General features: G+C 48.0%; 2 protein-coding genes across 5 annotated transcripts; one reads left to right on the top strand and one right to left on the bottom strand.

Annotated features, from left to right (window-relative positions):
• Positions 1 to 3039: 3039 nt before the first annotated feature.
• Positions 3040 to 5155, top strand: Naxe (NAD(P)HX epimerase). 3 transcript variants are annotated; one of them, XM_050118684.1, is made up of 6 exons: positions 3050 to 3272; positions 3361 to 3469; positions 3573 to 3683; positions 3766 to 3879; positions 4508 to 4655; positions 4791 to 5155. In XM_050118684.1, exons 1-6 carry the CDS (start codon positions 3109 to 3111, stop codon positions 5072 to 5074), a joined length of 930 nt encoding a protein of 309 aa, XP_049974641.1. In that variant the 5' UTR covers positions 3050 to 3108; the 3' UTR covers positions 5075 to 5155. The 3 variants fall into 3 exon arrangements, with proteins under 3 accessions (XP_049974643.1, XP_049974641.1, XP_049974642.1); XM_050118685.1 differs by having other exon boundaries at positions 3054 to 3272; positions 4900 to 5155; XM_050118686.1 differs by lacking the exon at positions 3573 to 3683 and having other exon boundaries at positions 3040 to 3272.
• Positions 5156 to 15754, bottom strand: LOC126486484 (G patch domain-containing protein 4). Of its 2 annotated transcripts, none has more exons than XM_050118682.1 (8): positions 15604 to 15754; positions 10816 to 10947; positions 10146 to 10219; positions 9957 to 10049; positions 9776 to 9862; positions 7111 to 7193; positions 6801 to 6851; positions 5156 to 6614 (listed from the first exon to the last, which is right to left on the bottom strand). In XM_050118682.1, exons 2-8 carry the CDS (start codon positions 10892 to 10894, stop codon positions 5837 to 5839), a joined length of 1245 nt encoding a protein of 414 aa, XP_049974639.1. In that variant the 5' UTR covers positions 10895 to 10947; positions 15604 to 15754; the 3' UTR covers positions 5156 to 5836. The 2 variants fall into 2 exon arrangements, with proteins under 2 accessions (XP_049974639.1, XP_049974640.1); XM_050118683.1 differs by lacking the exon at positions 15604 to 15754 and adding an exon at positions 15395 to 15595.
• Positions 15755 to 16102: the final 348 nt, after the last annotated feature.

Genomic DNA, 16102 nt, shown 5'->3' with positions numbered 1-16102 from the left:
ACTAAAACTACTTTGTGAGTTTGGCAGGATTAAAAAGGATTATAGATGCAAAATCTCTGGGGCTCAGCAGGGACTCAATCCTTGTGAGTCTTGATTTGGATTTGAAAAGGAAAACCCAAAGGACTGGACTCAGGGACTGCCTTCAAGGAAACAGCCCTCATTGGCCGGCTCATGTCTGTGGGTGGGAAACTTTGTCTCATTCTATAGTCACAGCTCATCAGGATGAAATCAGAAGGGATAAGCCCTCATTTACATGTTCCTGCAGCTGGGGAATACAGGATAAGTCTTCCATTCAGACTGTAGGTCTGCCTGCTGAGATCCCAGCACCCACCTTCACTACCGCTGGGCAGGTCGTATTTCTTGCCTTTGAAATGGGAATAATAGACTTGCTGTGAAGTTGAGGTAGTTCATGTCAGCACCTGGCACGTGTCAATATACTATCTATGTCAAAGAAACATGTTTCACGGTGTGTTTCGGTCTTCAGAATCACCAAACTTTGAGCCAGCCATTGTGGCCCAGACCTGGTATCTCAGCACGTCGAAGGTGAAGTCAGGAGGATCAGACATTTTTGGCAGCATAAGTTTAAGAGCAGCCTAGGCCGCCTGAGATGCCTTGTATCTCCACCTGGCACCTAGATCCTGTGGGCCCTTGAGTTCATGTGCACCTGCCCACACCAGAAACCCTCAAAAACAAAACCAGCCTACTTGGTTGCAAGTGTCACCCAGCCCCTTGGCATCCTCTAACATATTTAGGGTGGAACATTCCACCCCAAGTCCCCTCCTCTGGGAGTTGCCGCAGTCCAGACTCCACCTCCAAGAAAGCCCGCCAAATGGTGACTGTTTGGTCAGAAACATCACCTCAGCTCCCTGGCACCCCTTTAAATGTTTGTTTGTTTATTTATTTATTTATTTATTTATTTATTTATTTATTATGTATACAATATTCTGTCTGTGTGTATGTCTGCAGGCCAGAAGAGGGCACCAGACCTCATTACAGATGGTTGTGAGCCACCATGTGGTTGCTGGGAATTGAATTCAGGACCTTTGGAAGAGCAGGCAGTGCTCTTAATCACTGAGCCATCTCTCCAGCCCCCCCCCGTACCCCTTTATACGAAGAGTCGGGGGCCTCATCCCAGTCCCCTGGCATCCATTTTTGGAATGCTGGGCAAAGAACTCCATTCCAAGTCCCCTCCTCTGTCCAAACTCCACCTCCGAGAAAACTGGCCAAATGGTGACCCCTCCCCAGGGAGGGTCAAGCCACTCCCACAGGCTATTTAAACTGCCCCCAGAGAATAAACATGTGGTCTCTGCTTTTCCTCTCAGGTGGTCATTTTGGTTTTCCTCCCCTCTCCCCCCCCCCCCGTGTTTTCCCGGGGCCACCTGGGAGTGCTGGCACCCTTTAAACCTGGGTAATTTTAATTTGGTCTGATTTGATCTTATTGGGATTATTTGCCGTGGCAGAGAGGTTTGTAGGGCTAGAAAATACTTAACATTTGTAGGTTCCCACGGTGTGTGTGGGTGTTTTCCCTCTGGCCCAGGCCCACGTGTTGCGCTCTTCACCAGGCTAAGATCAGCTTTGTCTTGGTGAGTTCTCCTTTGTGAGTACATGGCTCTAGGGTCCAGGGACCATTTATGTTTGCCGATTTTCGGGCTGTTCTGTGCCAGGTGCCAGCGCAAGCAGCGAGGCGGTTCTTGCTGAGGTGGACTACATGGATAGAGTCATTTGCCACACATCTCTCATGAACCCCCTCAACTTCCCACCTTTTGACTCAAGAACCTTGTCATAGTGGACGCATTGCGACAGGCTTGAGTCCCAAGATTTGGCATAGACTTCTAAAATGGACTCTTGCAATTCTAAGTTGGATCCTCTACCGCCCTGGGCTGCCTTTTACAAAATCTTTATGAACTGGGACGTCCCGTACAGTCTGAACCAAACAGCTTTCTCTATGCTCTGAATTGGCCTCAGTATGACCTTGACAGCGGGACACAGTGGCCACCAGAGGGAACTCTTGGCTTTTCCATCCTCCTAAATGACCATTTGGCACGATATTGCCCTAGGCCTCTGCCACCTACGAGGCCATGCCCTATCTGCCAGCAGCCTGGACACTGGAAATCACAATGCCCCGTGCGGGCTCATCCTCTATGCCACGCCATGGAGGTCCAGCCTCACCAACATCGGCAAGGGAGACTGCAGCCTTCGAACTACTCGCCTTGCAGAGGATTGACTCCCATCACCCTCTCCAAGCCTAGGGTAATGCTGCAAGTATCCCGAGGGCCACCCGGGACCTGGCATCCATTAAACCTAAGCTTTTTTTAATTCAGTTTGATTTGGTCTGATTTAGATTATTGTGTCGGTAGAGAGGCTTATTGGGCCGGAAAAACTTTACACAGAAGCCAACTAAAAACAAACAAACAAACAAACAGCTTAAGACTAAATTTTATTTTCTCCAGCAATTCTGTAAGGACTCTTGAGTAACATGTAAAAGTGAAGCCACTCACAGACTAGTGAAATCAGAAAATAAAGCTAGTGAGGTTTTGAATAAGACCTGGGAACCTTGGACTTGAAGTAGTTAGACGAGTAATCTAAATTTCCAGCCAATACCACTGCCTTATAAATTCTATTTCCTACATTAAATAAGTAAAACAGGCATGGGAGGGGCCCACAGGACGACTTGGAGAGCCTGCCAAGCCTGACAAACTGACTTTGATTCCTGGATCCTACATGGTGGATGGAGAGAAAACGGACGCTCTCCAATTGTCCTCTGAACTCTACTTGTGCACCAGGGGCACATGCGCGCCTCCTCCCTCCCGCCCCCATACCTTTTAATTAATTAAAAAAAAGAGCTGGGCACAATGGTACATGCGTGTAATGCCAGCCTCCCACGAAGGAAGCTGCAGGCAGAAGAGTTCGAGGAGAGTGCTAGGTAGTAAACAAAGCCTATCTGTACCTAGGCTTGAACTCTTGTAGCGCTAAGGAAAGGCGAGAATGCCAGGCGGAACGAAGGTGTGCGGTACGCCTGGGACACGGAACTTACGACTGGACGCAAACGGCGCTGGGGGCCGGGCAGGCCGTGCGCATGCGCCGGCCGGGCGGACTGCAGCGTGCCGAATGTCCGGGCTGCGGGCGCTGCTGGGCGTCGGGCTGCTGGTTGCGGGCTCGCGCCTGCCCCGGGTCGCAGGTCAGCAGAGTGTGTGCCTTGCAGGGCCTGCCTGGTGGGGGACGCCGCGCCGGGGCTCGGAGACCATGGCGAGCGCCGCGGTGAAGTACCTGAGGTACGGCCACCTTCTCCCACGGGGGCGGGGCGGGACAGGCCGCGCCCCCAGCGCCCCGACGGCGGACTCAGGCCAGGACTTCCCTCAGCCAGGAGGAGGCGCGGGCCGTGGACGAAGAGCTATTTAACGAATACCAATTCAGCGTGGATCAACTCATGGAGCTGGCCGGGCTGAGCTGTGCCACGGCCATTGCCAAGGTAGGTGGCGCGGTGCAAAGCCTTTGGGAGGCATGGGTGGGGAGGCCTCCCGCGGTGGAGCAGAGGGCCGTTACTGCCAGACCCTTTGCGCCTCTGCCTTCAGGCTTATCCCCCCACGTCCATGTCCAAGAGTCCCCCTACCGTCTTGGTCATCTGTGGTCCTGGGAATAATGGAGGGGACGGCCTGGTCTGCGCGCGACACCTCAAACTTTTTGTGAGTATATGAGCTAGCCTTTGTGAAAAGGTATAAGCAGTCTGGAATCAGAGATTGAATGGCTACTTTCCTTTCCAACCAGGGTTACCAGCCAACTATCTATTACCCCAAAAGACCTAACAAGCCGCTCTTCACTGGCCTAGTGACTCAGTGTCAGAAAATGGACATTCCTTTCCTCAGTGAGATGCCCCCAGAGGTAGGTGGCTTATTCCTCATCTCCCCAGTAAGTACTGCCTCTGCCCTTCCCTTCATGGTTTCAGACCGAGTTGGCTTGCCTAATGTCTGCCCGCCATAAAAGTTGCTCTCCAGAGTAGCAGTGCAGGAGCCCCAACATAGTGTATGCTCCAGCACTTCCCAGCACTAGCAGCTCCCGGGCACCCCTGTTTTGCAGTCAGCGTCTTCCCCAGCGTGCAGTTATCACAGACCTGACCCTCAGGGCCTCATCCTACGCCTTTTCTGTAGACGCATGGATTTAGGAGTGGGAAATCTGAAACTTAAAGAATTAACTTACTCTATAGATGGAGATACTGACATTCAGAGAAATGGTTTGCCCAGAATCACAGAATCGGAGCAAGGCAAAGCTAAGGCAGAATTGGTCCCTTCTGGCTTCCAGGCTCAGGCTCCCTACACTGTCAGCCCCTTCCTCCCAGAGGAAGCAGGCAGGCAGGCAGGCAGGCAGGCACTCAGAACATATGCCTGAATTCAGAATGGCCACAGTCTGCACCTTAGGAAGCAATTATCTCCATACCTCTGTAGTCTGTGGGTGCAGGGACAGCCCTTCCTATGTGACAATACATTCCTGATATTCTTCTGCTCCCCTGCAGCCCATGATGGTTGATGAGCTGTATGAACTGGTGGTGGACGCCATCTTTGGTTTCAGCTTCAAGGGTGATGTTCGGGAGCCATTCCACAGCATCTTGAGTGTCCTGAGTGGACTTACTGTGCCCATCGCTAGCATCGACATTCCCTCAGGTGCTGGGACCCAGATGGTGCGGGGGTCTGGTGTTCCACCTGTCTTCAGGCTGGTACCCAGAGGAGTGGATTCTTGACCCACAGCAGAGACCAGATCTAAAATAATCTGAATGTACCTTTCCATCCCCACATTAGGGCTGGGGAGCAGAGTTCATGCTGACCCTGTGGGAAAACCCAAACCTGATAGTACTGGACTAAGAGTTTCCCTGATCATCTGTACTTCCTCACCACCTTCTCTCTTCAGGATGGGATGTAGAGAAGGGAAACCCTGGAGGAATCCAACCAGACTTACTCATCTCACTGACAGCTCCCAAGAAGTCTGCAGCCCATTTTACTGGCCGGTATCATTTCCTGGGGGGACGTTTTGTACCACCTGCTTTAGAAAAAAAGTACCAGCTAAACCTCCCATCCTACCCTGACACAGAGTGTGTCTACCTTCTACAGTAAGGGAGGTGGGCGGGCAGGTTTCTAATAAAGGCTTGGTGCCGTCTCTCTTCAAACTGGAGTCTTCTGGCCTTAATAATTATCAGCAGGCTACACTTCGTTTGCAAAAACAGACCAGGCATCTGTAAGCAACAGAAAATAACTCCATACCCAGGAATGAAAGATTTGTGATACGCAGGGAGTTAGATGATACCTCTAAACAATTTCAGCTTAGCATTGTAGCAAGACCCCAAGAGGGTAACAGAGCTTCTTCAAAAGTCTCCAAGGGCCGTCTAATTTGTTTTCAGAATGTCACATGCTGGAAATGATGATGTTAACTGGGAATGACCTCATTTAATCATGATTAGAAACAGGCAGCCCAGCCCATACATCCAAATGTGTGCTTTTCTTAATCTTCACAGTATTTACAAATGAAGACATTCTGCAGGGTATATTAGTACAGGCCGAGGTAGAGGCAGGTTGATCTCTGAGTGCTAGGAAAGCATGAGCTATATTAGAGAAATCCTATCTCAAAAAACAAAAGTCTTTTCACATATGTCTACATTTTTAGACTTTTACCAGAGACACTTCTTCAGATAGAAACTCTTATCCTAATTTCTCTTCCATCATCCTTTAGCTGGGCACCAGGGTCTGTACTTTTTGGACAGGACATTGTTCAGGGAATGTCTCCCCTTCAGCGGACTGGTGCTCCTTAGCTGCTTGCAGAGGGGCAAACCCAGGCTACCCCTGAAGAGGAATCAGCAGGGCTGCACTGGATACCTCCGGTCCCTCTTCTGCTTCTTCTTGGCTCTCTGGTCAGTGTTGATGCCAGCTCTCTCCTTTGGATTTGCCTGACTTCTCTCACCTTCATTCTCTACTTCCCAAGTCCTGCCATCATCATCTTTATCGCTTACATCCAAGACCACCTCCTCAAGACACTTCTGTCTTTTCCTCTTGCCTCTCTTTGTTAGGCCATCCTTCCCTTCTCCATCTTGGGTGTCCAAGTCCTCCCCACAGTGCTGCAGCTTCTTGCTGCTTCTCCACGGGTCTGTGCCTGCTCCACTGTCTACTGCCTTTGGCCTGCCTGTCACATTTCTGCCTCCTTTATCACAGACTTCCATCTCCCCTTCTTCTTCATGGTGCTGCCTCCTCTTTTTCTTCTTTTTCCTAGATGACTGATCAGACTGCACTGTGCTCAGCTCTCTAGGCCCACTTTCTCCTTCAGCCTCTTCCTCCCCACTTCCTACAGCCATTCCCTCTTTCTCTTCTTTCCGGCTCCGTTTCTTCTTCCTGCTTTTCTTAACACTCTGGTCAGTGTATTCTAGGAGTGCTTCACCTACGTTCTTTTCAGGTGTTACAGCCTCTTCCTCCTCTCTCTGTTTCCTCTTTTTTTTCTTCTTTCGGGAGGGCTCCCTGTCAGTCTGTGGTTGAGAGGTGCCCACATCCTCTGAGCCTTTGAACCGAGCCAGGAAGGCCTGCTCTTGGGCCTCCAGGCGAGCAAGTTTGGCCTTCATTGTGATTCCAATCCGGGCAGCCCTAAGAGATGGGTCCAAGTCAGCATAAGAAGTTAGGAATAGAGGGGAGGGCAGCTGCCTAACTTCAAACACAAATGCATCAACAACAGCAATATTTCCCTGGAATGGAAATAACTGAGAGGTGGCACCGGCTATTCTAAAGCATAGGCAGAAAAGATGGGAAACCCAGAAGGCGACCACAACTTACTTGTGTGCTGTTCGCCCTTTACAGGCTTTGAGTAGCATCTCATCAGTCAGACTGTAGGGGCAGATGACAAATCACAAACAGATGGTGAAAAGGCTTGATTTTTTTCTGTCTAAAAAATGTACATTTTCATTATTTCTTATTCAAAACCTGGTACTTTTTTGAAGTACTAAGAATACAAAGAATAGCCCGTCTATTTAATTCTACAACCTCCCTTCGAAGAGCCCAGTCAAGCATTAGGCTTACTTGTTCATCCTCTTAAGATGCCAAGGTCTCTCCTCCCACATGCCCTCAATACCAAATACAGTCTCACATCTTTGGAGGCAGAGGCTCGTGGCTGTCATCACTGCTGCTCGCTCTGTCAGGCTTCTCCTCACCTGAGGTCAGTGTGGCTGTCTGGAGGGAAAGGACCATGGAGATGGATGAAGCCAACGACACCGTTACCAACTCTCCTCCCTTTAAGAAGCCCTACAATTCACCACTGTGCCCTTGCAGAGCTGTGCAGCCTGCGTATTTCAATTTGGACAGGAGATGGGCCCGTATTTTTACTTTGTATGGCGGCCAGAAAAAAACCATCAGAAAAAAACTTTTCTTGTCTTTTGATTAATATGGATTTTAAAAGACTGTGATATGTTAAATTGTGGATTTATTGTTAATTCCCACTCTAAAATTATGGTATTGACCCGATAATGTTTATAACTGCTTATAAAATGTTAAGAAAAGTTTGACAGGCTCTATAAACGTTTGGATTTATTGTTAATTATGGTATTGACCTGATAATGTTTATAACTGCTTATAAGATGTTGAGAAAAGTTTGACATGCCCTATAAATGTGTGGGTTTAATGCATATGTTAAACATTTTAGATTTTGATACAATGTAAAACATTCAGAGATGCTCTAAACCAGCTAAAAAACCATTTTCAACTCAGGTGATCCTCCTCTCCTTTAAATAGGAGACTATAGTCTTTAGGAACATGATTATTCATAAAACATTATGATTTCTCCTGACAAGAAAGTATGGCTCCAAGACACAGAACCCAAAAGTTCTCTCTCTCCCCTAATCTCTTTTGTTCACAGAAGTCAGCAGTCAGAGACAGGTTTGAAGCTTCTCCCCAGATGCCTCCAACAGGCGCTCACATAATTAATATGCTTGTTCTCCAAAGGCAGACGCCATCATCTGTCCTGTGGCAGAAGCACAGGTTTTATTAAATTAATAAGAAGGAGCGAATTGTAGGCCCATGTTATACAGGTCCACATTTCTACACTGTATGGCGGCCAGAATTTCAGGCCACAGTTTGCACCTGCCACACAGGAGGTGGTTACCCAGCCTTTCCAGACAAACTGAGGCCATCCTAAACAAAGGTCAGGATATGCTAATCTCGCTCTGCTCCTTCTTTGCAATTTAGGAGGTCGTCTGGGAAAGGAGGTGTTAACTCAGTCTGCTTGACAGAGCAGGCATACAGAGCAGCCATAGATAGGAAGATGTGACAAAATGGACATAGGGAGGTGTGGACATGACCTCATCATTCTCCCCGCTACCTAGGAAACAGACTGCTAATGAATTTCCCCTCAGTTTACGTTTTGGTATAAAAGCTGTTTGGAGAATAAATGTGGGTGAATTTTCAGGATGTGAACTCAGGATTTCATGAGGGATCCCTGAAAACTCCCTCCCGATACAGCCATGTGAGTTGTGCCTCAATTATTCCCACGCCTCCCCTATGGTTTGAGAAACAATTTAGGTCTTGGCTGGCCAGACCATGACATAGCAGCCAGGGCTTCTCTGGCTCATAGATGGCTGACTGTAGCACACGCAGGGAAAAGCGTTTCCAGTTAAGTTTTCATAGTGGAGTAGGTGCCAGGAGCTGACAAAAAAGGCAGCATTCCTATTCCCAGTATTTTTGTTTAGTAGATGAACAGAACCTTTATGGGCCTTGTAGCTCAGGACCGAGTTGAAGGACAGTGAATGGGTCCAGACGGGGAGACAGCTCAGCTGGTAACAGCACTTGATGTGCAAGCGTGAGGACCTAAGTGGGGATCTCCAGCATCCACACAATGCTGGGCAGGCATGGCTACCCACCTGTGATCCCAGCATGCAAGAGGTGGATTCAAGTGAGAGACCCTAGTTTAGTCAAGGAAGATACCCAGTGTCAGGCTCTGGCCTCTATATGCATATACACGCATAAAAATAAACAGAAAAAAGAATGAGACGAATCTAGTCCAGATGTAATTACATGAGCAGTTAGGATAAATGTTGCCCTTCCCACATCAGATAGCTCAGGCCGGGGTTTGAGTAGTTTCTAGAAGGTGCTTATGTATAATCTCAGTCTGAAAGTCAAGAAACGGTTAGCAGGTAGAGAAAGGGCAGGAGGGAGAACATAGCTTCTTGAAGAAGAAACAATAGACCTGCTTCTGTCCCAGAGACACAGGTGGGAGTGAGCCAAGAGGGACAAATCACAGCCATCCAAGCCGATCTCGTCAAAAAGGGTGGAACCAGACTGCGGCGGTGCACGCCTTTAACCCCAGCACTAGGGAGGCAGAGGCAAGTATATCTCTTGAGTTTGAGACCAGCCTGGTCTACGGAGTTAGTTTCAGGATAGCCAGGGCTACACAGAGAATCATTTTTGAAAAACAAAGGATCATGATCCGATTTGGGTTTCAGAGAGAACCCTGCGGATGTTTTGTAGAAAGTCAGCTAACTGTACTGGAAACTGAGACCAGAGGCAAAGAGTTTAGAAGCCAACAGATGTAGAAACTTGGGAAGGAAGCCCCAAGCACAGGTTTGTGCTCCTAACTGCTGGCTTTTTACAGCTGCAGTAAAGAAGCTGGAAAGCCCGGGTTCTGTTCTTTTTCCTTTCGAAGCCATCTACGGGTTCCTCAGCATTCTGTGTTTCACCCTTTTGGTCACATATGTAAAATAAGGATCAGGCCCCATGGGAGATAGGAACCCAGTAAAGAACTGCACTTCTCATTCTGGTACCTTCACAAACTTCTGGTACAGCAGATTGGGCTTGGGGTGATTACGCTGGGTGGTCTCCGTGGAAAGACGCCTGATCTGCACTCCGTCCTGTCGGGAAGCATCGGTTGAGAAAGCAGCATGCTGTACCTCCCTGTGGCACCCCAGACACTTTCATTCATCAGTGTACCTGACAAACTCATACCTTCCCTGTGTCCACTACCAGGCTGGCTGCAGTCTTGTTGAAGAGATCACTCCACCAGTGGTTTGTAAACTCCTTGGCAGGGTCATGTCCCACCTCCAGGTAAATAATAAATGAAAGTCACAGTCTGAGCACCGCCCCGGCCCTCATGGGTGCCCTCTCACACTCATGCTGGTCATTTTCCAGGCTTACCCCATGGGTGTCTTGCTTCAGCGTCACCTTGAGGGCCTGGGTGATGCCATTCTCGTTCCGGCCCAGGCCCTTGCCTGCAGAGGACAGCGAGTGGTTTATTTTGCAGCTTGCCTTGAGCCCGCAGCAAGTCCTCCTGGGCCAACTGCCTTGCCTTTCACTGATCACTGGGCTACTATGAACCTTTCCGAATCTCGTCACTCCATTCTTTCTAACACTGCGCCACAAGTGCCTCTATCTGACCCAGGATGATCTTTTTGTGTCGTATGTCTGCTGCCTCCTCCAATCTGCCCAACTATTTGTACCTCATTATCCCCCATTATCGAAGAATGAGAATTTCATCCATTCTTCCTTTTTCCAATAGGTCGGAAAATTTATGCTTCTAAAAAAATTTTTTTAAATATTTATTTATTTATTATGTATACAATATTCTGTCTGTGTGTATGCCTGCAGACCAGAAGAGGGCACCAGACCCCATTACAGATGGTTGTGAGCTACCATGTGGTTGCTGGGAATTGAACTCAGGACCTTTGGAAGAGCAGGCAATGCTCTTAACCTCTGAGCCACCTCTCCAGCCCGCTTCTAAAATTTTTAAACTAGTTTCTCCTCTGGTTGAACCGACATGGAGCAGAAGAAAGGGAGTTGGGAGGATATGGAAGGGGCCCTAAAACACCTTTAGTCCATCCATGTTTTAGCAGCTGCTCTTCAGCAAACTTCATCCCACGACTCTTGACCTTTGGGGTGACACTCATGGTGGGCAGAGTCTTTGTCCTCGGATTCTCACCAGGGAAGACGTGGTACCATCCTTTGAATAGGGAAAGAAAGCCCTGGAGACACAGCCTGGACAACAGAGCACCTGTCTAATGCACATAAAGTCCCAGGTTTCAACCCACAGCATCCTATAGCACACATGTATAATCCTAGCACTTGGAATACAGATGCAAGGGGATCAAAAGTTTGTATCATCCAGAGCCATATAGAAAGGTTGAAGCCAGCCTGTGTTATCTGAGACCCTAAGTGAGTGAAAAAGAAAAGGGCACCATGTGGTCAGTAGGCAGAATGCTTGTCTAGCCTGAGTGAGGCCTGGGTTCAATCCCCAGCACCATTCACTGGCCTTGGCTCCTAGACAATAGCAAGTGATGGCCAGAGATGGTTCAGTGGGTAAAGGTGATTCCTGCCAAACCCATGACCTGAGTTTGATCCTAGAGACTTACTTAGTGGAAAGAGAGAACTGACTTCCATGGACTGTCTTCAGACCTCCATACACATGTACATTCACACACATACACGCACACACATACAGACACACATTAAAATGTAAGCTATCATGAGTAGCTCGCTAGAAGTCACACAACTAACATATGGAGAATTTAAACCAGTAAGCCTGTCTACAGAGTCTGTAAGATCTCCCTAAATTATTACCCTCTAAAAACAAAGCAATGAGGTGTTTGGTATCTTGAGCTAGAGACTGGTCCTTAAGAGAACCTACCGTCTACAGCAATTACTGGTTCAGGTTTCAGAAGCCTCCTTTTAAACTGTTCCGCTTAGGAAGGGGATGCTAGCAACACTGAATAAACAAAGACGGCTGTCACACACAATCACCTCATGTATCAATTTCAGAGATAGTCCTGTCCAAGAGGTGTTAACCTCATCCTACAAGCGAGGAAAAAAGGACCTGGGTTTCCTGCCTGAAGACCCATTCAAGCAGTTTGAACACTAGCCCAAATTGCATAACTCTGAGAAACTGCATTTCTTTACAGTTACACATACTCCTTTTGGACCTACCTTGTACACTAAATTTGCCTCCAAAACGGTTAAGCAGGCACACAACACTGAACAGACTACCAGTGTCAATTTGTGCTAAGATCATCTGTTATGGGTATAGGAGACAACTGATTTCTGTTTTGAGACTATGTACCCCCATTAGCCTGAAACTCTCTGTAGATCAGGCTGGCCTTGCCTGCCAAGTACTGGGATCAATACTATGTGCTACCGCCCTGGTTGCAGAAAACTGCCAAAGCTGACTAATGGGGCTACTTGAGTTAATCTGGAGCGTCTCAAAGAGACAGCTCTAAAAGGTGAAACTTTCATCAGATTTAAAGTCTACTTTAAACTTTTTATGAAGTCCAAAAAACTTTTTAAATATTTATTTATATTTATTNCTGCAGGCCAGAAGAGGGCACCAGACCTCATTATAGATGGTTGTGAGCCACCATGTGTTTGCTGGGAATTGAACTCAGAACCTTTGGAAGAGCAGGCATTGCTCTTAACCACTGAGCCATCTCTCCAGCCCTGAGTCCAAAAAACTTTAAGAAATGCTCTTAAACATTAGATATTGGTCTAAGAATGATGAGCAGAAGGTGACAGGTGAAGGGGCGAGGGATGCAGGAATAACACAGGCAGGCCCAGCACTTGCAACCAGGAACCTGAAGGAGGTGTAATTCGTACCTGAGACTCTACCTGTGAAACAATGCTCAGACCATGACTGTAACACTAGCTCCCGAAGGCTGACTTCTGGGAACCTGGGAAGGAACCTAAAGAGCCAACCAAAGGCCAGATGGCTTTCTCACTCTCCCTACACACCCTCCCTCCAGCACATTCCCCTCTAATACCCAAAGAACACACCGACCAGGTCTACAGGCCCCCTCCTGGGAGCTGGGACTGTGTTTCCTAACCTTTCTCTTTTCAGTCAGCCGTTAGCCTTATCCCAGAGGCAGGGCCTACCCAGCCCTACCACTCCTTCTTTGATATATTTCCTCCCTTAGTTTCTCTGCCCACCCAGGACTAAATCACCTGTTTTCCCCCCGAGTTTTCCCCCCATGCACAATGTTCCATTACTTCCTTAAATGATTGGTACCAAGTGGCTATTGCTGTACTTCATAGCAGGCCTACTCTTTGATACTTCTTGTGCAGACAGTATTCTAATTTCAGGGGAGCAATGGGGATCAAGATGGATGTCGTGATAGCAATCTAGCAGAGGAAAACAACACCTCAACCCTAGAACAGCCTAGGCCCTCTAGAATATTGCAAACACTTCTGAAGGAACAAAGATGCTTTTAGAAACAAGACCTCTTTGAACTTCAGTTGTATGGGTGTTCGCCTGCATGTATGTGTGCCAAGTGTACACAGTGCCCTCAGAGACTGGAAGAGGCTGCTAGATGCTCTGGAACTTGTATTATAAATGGTTGCAAGCTACCATGTGGTGCTGGAAAGTAACTCAGGTCCTTTGGAAGAGCAGTAAGTACTCTTAACCCCTGACCATCTTTCCAGCCCACTTAATAAATTCCACCAATGACCCACTTCCCAAGTCACAAATCTCAAGGAACACAAAACTCCAAAGCAACATAAGATACCAAGAGTAAAAGGTGGCCAGGAGTGTAAGACAGTTTAAAAAGCAACAGTACCACGAGAAAAGCCAGGCACAGGTGTGCACCAGTGTGGGAGATGGAGAGGGGAAAAACTCTCCAGGGCTTTACTTTAGGCCAGCCTAGTGTCACCAAACAGTTAGAAACTCTGTCTCAAAAAATAGGCGGTTAATTCCTGAGACATTACACCTAAGGCTGACCTCTGGCCTCCATATGCATGCACGCCCATACACACATTCAATAAATAAATAAGTAAACAAACAAACAGCCCCCGAGCTTAGAGAGACGGCTCTATGTTAAGAGAACTGGGTGCTCTTCCAGAGGAGCAGGGTTTGATTCCCAGCACCCACATGGCAGCTCACAAACTTCAGTTTCAGGGGATCTGACATCTTCTGATCTCCGGGAACCAGGCACACATATGGCACAGACATATAAGCAGACAAAACACCCACACATATAAATTTTTAGAGTTATTATTTATTTATCGAGTTAAGCCACTAAATCTGTGGCAGTTCTTTCCATAGCAGTGACGCTAACGCACAGGATAAGGACCAACTGTTAGAGACAATGAAGTTATATGATGTATAGAATGACAGTTTTGGGGCCTGGAGAGATGGCTCAGTGGTTAGGGCACTTGCTGCTCTTGAAGAGAAAAGGGTTTGGTTCCCAGTAAGCACAAGGCAGCTCACAACTCCCCACACCCTCCTATTGACAGCAGGCATGCATCAGACGTACATACATACGAGCAGGCAAAACACTTGTATACATAAGAAATAAACTTTAAAAAATTAAGCAAAGCAGTCCTGGCAGTCCTGTGTGGTGGTGCACAGGAAACAGACCAGCAGATCTCAGTCAGAGAGGCCAACCCGTCTACACGCTGAGTTCCAGGCCAGTAAGGGGACATAGTGAGACCCTACCTCACACAAACAGTAAGTTCGGCTCTCAAAACCAGACCCCTTTGGGTTGAGGCCCACAAGGTAAAACTCTTCTCATAAATCCTCTTTCTTATGACTGTACAGACCGTGTGATTTCCCAGGTACCCCACAAGTGATACCATTGCTCTGTGGGGAGAATATACCCTGTGTACTCCAGTGGCTAGGAACGTTCTCCAACTTCTGCACAGCTAAAAGCCAGCAAAGTTCACAAAACCTTTTAATGGGGGGCTGGGGCTACCAGGCATCTCACGTATAAAGAGGAGGCACATTTAGGTCAAACCACATTTCTATCCGCCTTTCCACCAGGAAGGATGTTATATAAAGCCCAAGTGATACCTGAACCTTGAGCACAGCGACAGAAAGAAGGCCCTACCCTTTCGCCCCCTTGTTTTTTTTGTTTTTAGATAGGGTCTAATTACCGGCTGGCCAGGGTTAGAGACCAGACAGTTTCTCTCTTCCAATTGCTACCTTGCTTCTTGATACAGAAACACAAGTAAAATTTAGATACTGAGGTCACCTTAAAACCTCTCAGAAATCATTTTATTATTTTAACAACAACAATCATACTCCACACTGGTAGTGCACTGACTCAACACCAGCCTGCTCTTAACTGCTTCGCATGGATTTTCTACGCCTGCCAACAATCGTAGAAGGTACTCCTTATCCGTAATTTATGAAGAAGAAATCGGGCACTGATAACTTTAGTTACTCGTTGAAACCAAATTGGCTGATAGTGAGGAATTTCAGAAGCTGCTATTTTTGGGTTCTTACAGTTTGCTATGCTCTCTCTCTCTCCGTAAGACTTCCCACATCCTATTCTTCGACACAGTAATTCAAAACCATACTCCCCGGAGTCGGAGATGTTTTTATTTCCCAGCCCTTGACAGCAAGAACGCGTTCAGTGTTTCTGGACAGAACTGAGTAACGCAAGTAGGAATCGCTTTCAACATACTTGCAATGGCCAGGCATAGGCAGACGCAGCTAGATCTGTGAAGGCTGCAAGCGCACTCTGAGGCACTGTCCCCTCTCCAGTCAGTTCTCAGGGATGGCCAGAGCCACCCGATTGCAGCAGCCTAAAGGCTGGCCGCAAGCAGTCCGCAGGGTGGAACTACTGGCGGATCTCTGCCTTCGCTCCTGCCCCTGAGGAAGCAAACCCCTTACCTTCAGTGCGCGATCCTCTCGGTGGAAGCACGTGTCACGCCAGGCGTGGGCGTCGCCATCTTCCCGGAAGTGCACTTCGGTCCTTCTAGGACACAGAAACCATAGAGATGCCCGGGCTGTCAGAGGCCTAGCTTCCAGCTGGTTGCCACGGAAACTGAGTTCCTGGCTAAAGTGCAAGCGTCCTCCTCTCAGTCCGATTTCGGGTCCCTCGTTAGGCCACAGAGGCTCAGGGAAGGACCGATCTTTCTCATCTTGAGACTTGCGGGGTCGATGTTTCTGGGAGCTTTCCACACACAAAGCTCGCTCAATCCAGAGTCCCAGGAATTCTCCCCAGCTCCTGCAAGATTTACTTAGGTGAAAGTTATGAGAGCTTTCACAGCCTGCGAGAAACTGACTCCTTAAAAATATTCTAGTCTGGGGACGCCCCTCCTACCTTCCATGCACTTTTGGTCTATCAGAAACCCGAGGAATGCCTCCAGATGTCTGGTTCCGCACCGAC

Source organism: Alexandromys fortis, unplaced genomic scaffold (genome assembly GCF_014885135.2).
Source record: "Alexandromys fortis isolate MF-2015 unplaced genomic scaffold, M_Fortis_MF-2015_v1.1 scaffold_152, whole genome shotgun sequence".
NCBI lineage: Eukaryota > Metazoa > Chordata > Mammalia > Rodentia > Cricetidae > Alexandromys > Alexandromys fortis.
Note: the sequence above shows the minus strand (reverse complement) of the source record. Positions and strands in the feature narration are given on the sequence as shown.

What these genes read in the sequence shown, in the direction of transcription:
- Naxe (XM_050118684.1), top strand. Translation starts at nt 3,109, where the DNA reads ATGTCCGGGCTGCGGGCGCTGCTGGGCGTCGGGCTGCTGGTTGCGGGC. An exon ending in GCCGCGGTGAAGTACCTGAG is followed by an intron (nt 3,273 to 3,360) that starts GTACGGCCACCT and finishes GACTTCCCTCAG; the next exon opens with CCAGGAGGAGGCGCGGGCCG. An exon ending in GTGCCACGGCCATTGCCAAG is followed by an intron (nt 3,470 to 3,572) that starts GTAGGTGGCGCG and finishes CTCTGCCTTCAG; the next exon opens with GCTTATCCCCCCACGTCCAT.
- LOC126486484 (XM_050118682.1), bottom strand. Translation starts at nt 10,894, where the DNA reads ATGAGTGTCACCCCAAAGGTCAAGAGTCGTGGGATGAAGTTTGCTGAA. An exon ending in TGAAGCAAGACACCCATGGG is followed by an intron (nt 10,050 to 10,145) that starts GTAAGCCTGGAA and finishes ATTTACCTGGAG; the next exon opens with GTGGGACATGACCCTGCCAA. An exon ending in TGGTAGTGGACACAGGGAAG is followed by an intron (nt 9,863 to 9,956) that starts GTATGAGTTTGT and finishes GCTTCCCGACAG; the next exon opens with GACGGAGTGCAGATCAGGCG.